Source organism: Ambystoma mexicanum, chromosome 6q (genome assembly GCF_040938575.1).
Source record: "Ambystoma mexicanum isolate Mex_15411 chromosome 6q, UKY_AmexF1_1, whole genome shotgun sequence".
NCBI lineage: Eukaryota > Metazoa > Chordata > Amphibia > Caudata > Ambystomatidae > Ambystoma > Ambystoma mexicanum.
The window spans coordinates 879,965,588-879,975,467 of record NC_090937.1 but is presented as its reverse complement, the minus strand read 5'-3'; the positions used below and the strand labels follow the sequence as shown (position 1 = coordinate 879,975,467).

At 38.8% G+C, this 9,880-nt stretch overlaps 1 protein-coding gene across 4 annotated transcripts in view; it reads right to left on the bottom strand.

Moving 5' to 3' along the window:
- Positions 1-2,655: 2,655 nt before the first annotated feature.
- CLCN3 (chloride voltage-gated channel 3) overlaps positions 2,656-9,880 on the bottom strand; it is a 1,376,048-nt gene continuing 1,368,823 nt past the window's right edge. For all 4 annotated transcript variants that reach the window (XM_069631401.1, XM_069631403.1, XM_069631402.1 and 1 more), the window contains one exon: positions 2,656-5,884. In XM_069631401.1, the coding sequence (XP_069487502.1) occupies positions 5,726-5,884 (159 nt within the window). In that variant the 3' untranslated portion in view covers positions 2,656-5,725. The remainder of the gene's footprint in view (positions 5,885-9,880) is intronic.

The window sequence follows — 9,880 nt, the reverse complement described above, 5'->3', positions numbered from 1 at the left end:
TGCATTGTAGAATCTCCTTTGTCTGTCCTGAATCCTTCTTTCATCCATATAATCCTGTGATAATTGTAGTGATAATCTTCTTTGCGCTAATCTATATTTTCTGAAGAAAGGCAAGTGTCGCAGCGGACAAAGATCAGACAGAGGCGCCTCTGGACTGGTGGCTGTACCGTTGGTATCTCGCATCTTCATAGCCTCCCTTAGTGTTAAGAAATCCCTGTTTGTAATCTTCAACAGCACGTCTCTCATTTGAAATCTTGACTCTTTTCTAAAAAATAAAATCAACCTTTGCTAAAAACCTTCATAACTTCTGGACCGTACATGCTAGGAACAAAATGTAAGTGTCATTTTGAAGCTAACATTCTCAGCTTTCAAACGAATCCATTCGACCTCCTTATAGTTTTGCCGCAATCGCGTTTCTACATTTGGTTCAATTTCATCCCATATAAAATAGCTATTTCTTGCATTTAACTTCTGAATTCAGTTTCCTATCTATCAGTCATTCAAACATCATTGCTAGTGCTCTACTGGGACTATCCAGAGCAGCTACCACTAGTTCTGAATCCATTTTAGAGAATTAAAGTCATTTTTAGCATTTTTCCCATTCATTACAAGCCACATTCAAAAGCATTTGACCTGTTTAAAATCAGTCCTGTTTCTCTCTAAGCTTGCTGGGGGAACTGGGATTGAAACTGCATTTGTTGATTGTATATTCCTTAAACCTGTGTGCCCTCATTCCATCTCTTCATACTGCATATTAGGGGGGATTGAGTAGCACCAGGGGGAAAGAGTGATTACATTGCATTTGATCGAATTCATATCAAGTTTATTTTTGTGCTGCATTAATCTCATATCATTGCATTTCATTCCACCCACACTAAGTCTTATCCTGTGCTACATTATTCTTTTCATCCAGACTCCTATTGATTAAAGAGATTGTTGATTACTGTAATATTACCCAACACTGATCAATGTATAAATATTAATAGTGTGATATCCAGAAATTGTTCATAATTCATAAAAGTGTGATATATATATTGTGCAAATCCTTCAAATAAATCTTTTGACTTTGCAAAACAACCTACTTCTTGGTTCAGTGAGACCGGGGGGGATTCAAAGAGAGGGGCGTGATATAAGGGTACATCGTTCAGAAATAAAAGAACTTTTGACATAAAAATATATAATTAAGGGTTCCAGCTGGGCATCTCACGCCAGGCATTGACTTAGGTGGAGTGCTGGGTTGAAACCACTTACAGTGGCATGTGCTACCCCTGGAATCCGATTGGCCACCCCAGGTAGTCCTAAACTGTTATAATTATTTGTGTGTGTTCACTCGTTTTTCATGCCAACCCTGCATAAATCAGTGCCCCACTTGGGCCACCCCAGTCAAAAGAGTCTGGACACGCCACTGAGAACAGGACCTCTATCTGCGCTGCTGCTGCTTCTTCTTCTTCTTCTTCTTGTCCTCCTTATCCGTAAAGGCCTCCTCGTCCTCTAAGACATCACTAAGGGATTGTGCCATCTTCGACAAATGATTAGACACTGGAGACTTCAACATTGCCCTTGCTGCACCTTTGCAGAAATAAATGGAGTCGGGGCAAGTGCATAAAAAGGAAGTAGAGGGGTACAAGAAGATGCATTCAGTGGAGGGCATAGTTCCACTACATTTTTGGTACCCTTTGTTAATAGGCAGTTAAAGTGGTCAGACGTTTGCTGCTAGATGGCAGTAAACTGTTCCTGCAGGTGCTAGGAAATAGAACAAATTCGGCTACTTCTTGATGTCATAGTGTAGATGTACATACATGTACAATGTGAAATTACTCCCTGCAGACAACTGAATTTACTGATAAAAAAAACATTAAAATAAAGGCGAGACTGACCAAAATCAATAAAACATAGCAGCCATATTATGAATGGAATTTTTCGGGTTTTTTTAAAACGACCTTTCAAAACTAAACAAACAACATGTTGTAATCAACAAATTTCAAATGTCAAATACTGCTTCTTGTGGATGAGTGAATGCTGTGGTAACTACCCATACTTTCCTCCTACCCACCCTCTCCACCAACTGTTCACTTCCTCCCCAGCGCTCTGAAATGTTTCAGTCTACATGTTGTCCTGCACACAACACAATAAATAAATGTCAAATGATATTAAGCGTCGAAGCTTGCAGCAATAACGTTCAATCTTCATGGTCATTTGTGGGATAACAGAACAATTACTTTCTTCTGAAAGGATTACCAGTCAACCCTGTAGGGAACCAATTAAGACTAAATTAACGGAGAAGGTGCCCAGCTTTTTAAGAAGCAGTAAATAAAATGAACCTTAATCTGAACAAATGGTCAAGCTCATCTGGACTATGCTGGGTAGGCCATGAGCATGCACAAATGCCCAGCCAACATTGTTCACTGCCACAAACGGTTTGGGTAGGTTCAAGTATTTAAGAGGAAATTCTATAGATAGTGTAGTTATTCAATGTGACAAATCGCATATTAAGGATTATGAGGAATATGAGACTTCCCCAAAAAGACAGTAGAATACCTTTGCAACAATCGATACAAAAACATTGCCTGTCACTTACCATATACAACGTGGGTTGGCATTTATTCTCCCAAAGTGGAAAGTAAAAAAATAAATAAATCACACTTGTGTCTAACATTAATGTTTTTACAACGTTTTATAGTTTGACCATTACAGTTATCAGAGCGTTTGCCAGTAACAATCAGTAGCTCTAGCATACCAGTATGAATAAAAAAACATTAATATCAATATTAAATACAGCTCTAGGCAACATCCACAGAGTAACAAACTATGCATTTTTGGGAAACCAACAGTTTTTATGAACGCAAAAAGATGCCCAGACTGTCCTCCTGCAATGTCCACTGAGATTAGCTTTTTTCCAAAAGAAGCAGCACCCACATGGTACACATTTAAGTAATCCATAAATACCCAGCTTATTGTACAGGCAAACCGATTTCCATGTTGGGGTTCTACTATACAACAGCCAGAAAACATGCCTTACACATCAAGGAGGAAAGCACAGTAGGCCACGCTGTGGGATTATGAGACAGCATCGTCCTCTATTATGCACTGCAGTTTTCTGTTCAATTATGCATTGGTTCAAATTAGGAGATGCTTCATTTGCATATTCAGTTTGCTTCTGGTGAGTTCCCAGTTCTGGAATAGCAGCATTAAAATGTCCTCTTTAGTAACACTGGGTGCAAGATTGACTTAGGAATCGTGAATGCTATCTGATGAATGTCTGTATCCTTCAATCTGCATGCTATGTGAGGTACTGCCAAATGGTTGCGTGCCAGCTGCGATTTGTATCATCGTTCTCAAATACATAATTAATAGAAAGCTGGCATTTCAGTTGGTTTGGTATATTTGGAAGTTGAGCCATGTTTCCACATAATAATTAAGGAGACTGGTCAGCGCACATAGAAACAAGCAGGATATGTGAAGATTTGGGACACTAAAGGCTTTCAAGTTAAAGGTTTTTCTCTCGCGAGTTAAACTGCTGCTGATCCCCATGGCTGCATTAGAACGTTTCTCTAATGAATTACATGATGAATTGATTCATTTTGGTCAATTATGAAGTTATCATAAGAATTGTAAAGGTTTAAGGAAAAAGATATCTTAGTGCAAGGTCTGAAATCAATGTAATGTGCCATAATGGGCACTAAACATATTTCTTCCATAAGAGATGACACTTTATTTGTTACACATAAATCAAGGTGAGAACAGATGGCCTTCGTTTTCTCATGCAGGTAATATATTACAAATTCAATGATTTATTCACATTTTTTCAGATCAGTAGTAGACTTCCTAATACAGCATAATATTGGGGTGCATAGTAGTGTTTTTAATCACATATTAAGATGCCAGATTTGAAAACAAGTCAACAAACTAAAGCAAAACAAAACAAAGCCTTTGATAAGATTCAAAATGTTGTGAAAATCATCCAGCTTAAAACATGGTTTTCAAACAATTTGCTGTGTTGGAGAAAACTTACAGTGTGTTCAGAATGCCCCTGTGCTCTCCCAAAATACAAACTAGACTTCTTGTGGCACCAGAGAGCTACTTTGCTTCCAATTACCGTGTTTCTCAATATGAGAAACTATGGTTTCAAAGGAAAAACTCTTGCAAGGTGTATTTCCTAGATTTGTTGTTTTTAAGGTAAACCTGGTCGACAGTGGAGTGATGTAAGGACAACTGGTCCGTTTTCTATAGCTAGAAATTACCAGAGGCAAAAATAACCATCATATCTCAAACTGCCAAGGGATATACTGCATCAATGGCATGCTACCGTTCAGATCTATTGATTGTTTAAAGAGCCCAACCAGAGAGCAAATAGTAGCCTGATTCAATGTACGAGCCTTGCTTGGCATCTTCACCATAGTTTCCAGACCATCACCAGAGAACAAACGGCTGAGAGGAAACCATCACAGTTTATCAAGAACTCCACTCATTTCATACCTTTGGAAGACAGCATGGTTTGAATAATGACACAAGCAAAAGCAACAAAGGCTAGAAACCGATTGGAAGCCTTTTTTTTTACATATTCCTATAGCGGTGAAAGGAATATCCACAGAAAAAAGTCAAACGCAATCCTGGGAGTTTTGGCCATCTAGTTAGTTCATCAAAGCCACAGCACTGCAATACAGTAAGCTTGAGCATTTAAAGACTGCAAAGTACAGTCTGAAGATAGTAAGTGTTGCCTGATCTGGAGGAAAAGATGTCTTTGACAACTAAGTCTTAAGTTAGGAGGAGGCTGTGAGGCAACGCAGAGTGCTTTGGCAAATGCAGGGTTGGGTGCAAGAATAGGAAATCGCAATTTGCTCAAGAGAAACAAAACATAACCTCAGGCCTAGAATGGCACCGAGCTCCATAACCACAGAAACATGTTGGACACAAAGTTGCAAAAGACTAGATCAGTGGCCTCTTAAGACTCTTAGTATAACTAGGTTACAAATGCAGATAGTTATTAATATATCAAGTATCTAAAGGGCGCATAGGTGATTCAAATTACTTATCCCAGGATAGTAATTGATACGCGTTTTCTAATGTTGTGAGTAACGTATATTTTCAGTGGTATTCTGTGACCTGCAAAACAGTATGCTGGCTCTCTGTCATTGAGGATACAAGGTTATCTGCTCAAATGGTATATGAAAGGGGAAAGCCAATACACAGGGCTTGTTCCAAATAGGTTTAGGTTTTGCATGGTTATAGCAACCGAGCAGAAAAGCAAAATGGGAAAATGCCAAATCTCAGAAATACACCATAAAAAGGAGCTACATTGCCCCAAAGGAGAGAGAGAATAAAAAATAAAGTGAGCCCATCTGGAATGTAAAAGGTGGTAAGGTTACATATAATACCGGCACAATGTTAGAAGTAAACACATCAGTTTTCCAGTTATACAAAGTATGGTATTAGGCAGTTACTTCAAAAAGGCTAGACTCCGAAACGCTTGCAGAGGGCGCAAACGATTAAATCGTTCAAAGGCTCGTGAAGCAGTCTCCAGGCACAGGCCGGTTCACTTTCTCCAGGGAGATTTTGCACAATCCTCGCTGATCGCTTCCAGTGTCAGGTAGGGCTGGTACCACCATGCTCTCAGCGCATTACTTTTCTTCCTGGGAAGCTGCTCGGATGGTACTGCATGATTGTGCAAAGAGTTGCCAAAAACTGGCTTGGTTACCACAGTCAGGTATTCTCCCCCCCAACCTGGCTACTGTGCAGTCCTAATTAACAAGTGGACCTCCTCTTCCGATTCCTCTCTCTCTTCAACGATGGAGCTTAGCTGAACATTATGGACTCTGGGTCGTGGTTTGCCATCTGGGCCATATGACGGAGGATATCTTTTTTTGATATAATGCCAAGGAGGCGCCTGGGGGAATAAACCAGTTGACAGATGTTAAAGCAAACCAAGTCATAATATTTTCTTTTTTAATGAAAAAAAGCTATATCAACAAGTGGTCAATTACCATCCCAGTGAAGACAAAATGAACCATTTTTAAAGAACCAAAGATGATGGCTAATAAGCGTGTAGTCATTTGATTAGGATGACGCAGTAAGTCAAAGCAAGTGCATGCTTGTGGGTATTGTAATCTTGATTTATTTAAATTTTAAAGGCGGTGCGATTTTGATCCGTGTGTATGGCAACAAAAGGCAGTATTATTAAGTTGAAAAGAAGGAAGCATGATCATTTAAAGGAGTGATATTGTGCTTGTTTCAAAGGAAAACCAATGGAACTGTGCCAGCATCAAACATGCATTGTTTACCACTGTCCCTCATTAAGACAGACAGACCCCGATTTGTAATTGTATCTGCCTCAGTCAAAAATCCACTGTATCCAATGAATTTCCAAAGGAGTACAGAGTACGCCCTTTAACTCAAACCCAGAATTCCCTGCTTAAAAAAAGGTGGTCTAAGTAGAACAAAGTAAGCAAAATGTCCCTCCCATTTCTTATTTAGCCATCTAATGCCCAGGGATGCAGCATGTGCTATAGGCATCGAATATGGAATTTGCATCACTGGTTTACTCAAAAACAGACAATATCACACAGAGGATCAACTTTACCCAAGAAGCTCCCCAGCCGTTAAAAGGAACTTGGTGAACGAGAAGTGCTCTTTCTGAATGGTGAAAAACCAAAGCGTGGGAGCTTAAACAACCAACGTGTATAAGTGATTAAAGTTGTCCTCCAAACAAGAGATTATCACAGAAGGAGCAGAAAAGCTAAATGAGTGAGTTTCTGAACATTGTCATTCGGGTTAGTCCTTTTATGACCGAAAGGAGGCATGAAATACTTGTGAAATATTAGCATAACAAGCGTCAATACAGTCTATCCTGGATAGTTCTGGCGCAGGTACCCTGAAGGATGGCTTTGCTACACCACTACTATTTCATGATCAGAAGACTTGAACTGAACCTATCAACCGTCCTACCGAGATGAGAGGTATAAAAACCGTGGCCTTTGCGCTATAAATATCATACGTAAAGTAAATGCAGCTATACCTGGTGAACTCCTGCCTGATTATGCAGCATGTCACGCCCAACGTTATGCTGGAACTGTAGGATTCCCCTATCTCCAAGTTCCATCCTACACTACACTAGAGGCAGCAACAGCAATATAAAAACATTGACTGTGTAAAGTTAAATGGAACCAATCTGATGACATGGTTCTGTAGGAAAAGAATGTCTTTGCTGCTTTTATCAGAATCTAAAGTTTCCTGTATTTATTGCATGCACCTATTTTTATTGGGACGCTACTCCGAGACATTAACCATTTTTATTGTCGGGAATATGTTAAAATTAAATGTGGGTTTCTCTGTTTTGACTCCACGTGTGCAAGGGTTGTCCTCTTCATCTATGGCATACTTCCTCCTCCAACAGCGCTTTGAGTTACCATTTTCTCTCTCCAGTGGCTCACATCTCTGTGGAGGGTAGTTGCAATGCATTCAGAGAGCACCTAATATCATGCCGAGGACCTGCAAGGAGAGGCTGCTATGTTGATCAGTCATGGCAGTCTGAGCCCACGGCACACTGCGCCCACGGCACACTGCTTTTGGAATGTGCAGCAAATACTTCGGGTTACAATAGTGTGGTTCTCTAGCCAAAAAGAGCTATTTTAGGAACATAATGTATACTGTGTTTTCACCCGATCTTCAATCCATTAGACAAGGAACATTCTGGATACGTAATAGTAAAGCGGGCCCTTGTTATGACCTCATAGTCAGCCGGATACCTTTATCAGAGATTCCTGTGCTCCAGAAACAGTGTAATCATCTTGACTTTACTGGTGCCTAAGGTGTTTTTACCTTGTTCTGGAACCTCCAGTTCGGATGTTTCACAACAGTAGTTGGAGGGATCTTTTTTCTAGAGCACGAATGTCTTCAGTTTCTGCATTAAAGATTAGTGTCTAGCCTTTTCTAACATATTCGATCAATAATAATCTAAATCCAAATGTATTAATCTCTCTTGAATGTTACTTTAAGCGAGGAATGTATTCACTAAATGGCAACATAATTAAGGGTAAACAATGAAATATATTTCTGAGATGAAACTTTTTTTCTTTTAAATAAATCAATAAAACATAGCATGTCTATAGTTCCTTCTTCCCAGAATGTTTACTACTTTCTTTAACTAACTTGTTTTTACTTCAACTTCTACTTTCAATGCAACTTACCCACAGAATCTGCGATTGCATTTGATGAGAGGTTCACAATCCAAATCAACTGACATTACAGTTCGTCTTTTCCACTAAAAAACAGTTATCCAGTTCCTACCAAAACATTTTGAAGGAGGACCTGGGAGTTCTTCTTTTAGGCGAGAACTGCTCAGAGTGACTTTATTTTGTTTTCAGTTGAATTCTAACTTAACATTAACCGATCTGCTGACAGGAATTTCTTATCTAAGAATAAAACAGCTTGCTTTCAACCGAGGGCAGGGTTCGTCAGTTGGTAATTAGCTAGAAGCATTCCTGTATGACGTTTCTGAAACTAAGAATTGTAGACTGATTTAAGATGAGTACGTTTTAATATCCCATTCACTAATGCTCCCTTCCTACTTTATACTTGGAACACCATTATCAGAAACATGTTCAACTTTATTGCAGCACAATCAACTATCAACTACAGAGGAGAAACGAGAAAGTATGGAGGAATGTGGTTGAGAAAATATTCCTTTTTGTTTCTCTAATAAGATTAGGAATGGACCTACCTAGGATAACATATGATTTAAGTTACAATACATTCCATATAGTGTAAAGTCAACATACAAAAATAGAAAGTTGACCACAAATATAAAATGTGTACAAACTATTAATCTATCACACACTGTATATAAATAAATCAACTATCTCAACAACCTATTAATGTAATTGAAAATTAAAGCAAAATATCAGCCTTTCAAATTTTACTACCATGATGAATGAATTCAGTGTTGTCAGGGAGATCATATATATACCTCAGCCCCACCTTTTTACCAGTGATAGCATCTCTACATCACACCTTCACCCACTTTCACCATGAAAATCACAAGTCTTTTTTTTAATGAGATGCATATTTATTCTATGTTTTAAAATGTGAATATGTTGCAGTGTTTATTTGGACCATCTCTGCTTTCAGCTTTGTTTTGGAGCGGTTGCTGATAGTGGTGGTTTTAGATGATGTGTTGTGGATTAATCAGTATTCAAACACAAAGCCTTCCTGACAAACCCTGGCATTAAAGAAACAGTAACAATAGCTGGCACCTGTTCACTTGCAATGCCCTGTGTAACTGACGGGTGCTTTTTAACATTATGATTTGCTCTATTCATTTAATTTTCCATAAATGGTGCAAATATTAAATTATAATATTTGCCTAATAGTCAGCTCTGTGCTCCATAATAAAGCTAAGATCATATGCATTGGAAGAAAATCTTCTAATGCTCACATGAACCTGAATACCCTCTTTGCAACAAACAAGGTGTTTACTAAGGTCTGACTGTAGGACAGGATGCTGCAGATAAACTACGACCTCAAATGTCACTCAGGGTATGTTGTGTTAGTTTTGTTTCGCGGTTTCTGGATTTAGGGTTTGCATACTAGAATACAAATCTAAGAGCATTATTTGGCAGCAAGAGTACAAGTAATGGTAATCTAACATACGCATTTTGGGCTATTTCACAATTCTCAAGGGTTTTACAGTATAGGTCTATTTTCTTGAAAAGGAATTGTCAAGTACATCTCACTAAACTTTACTTAACCAATTAGGCTAAATCTATATGATGATCACATGTCCCCGTCTCAGCTGCTCCTTGATCCTGCATTTCTCAAAAAGTACATTGAGTGCTTACCCATGCAATATCTTGCCCCCGCCCATTAAAATGTCAGGCACCCAGGT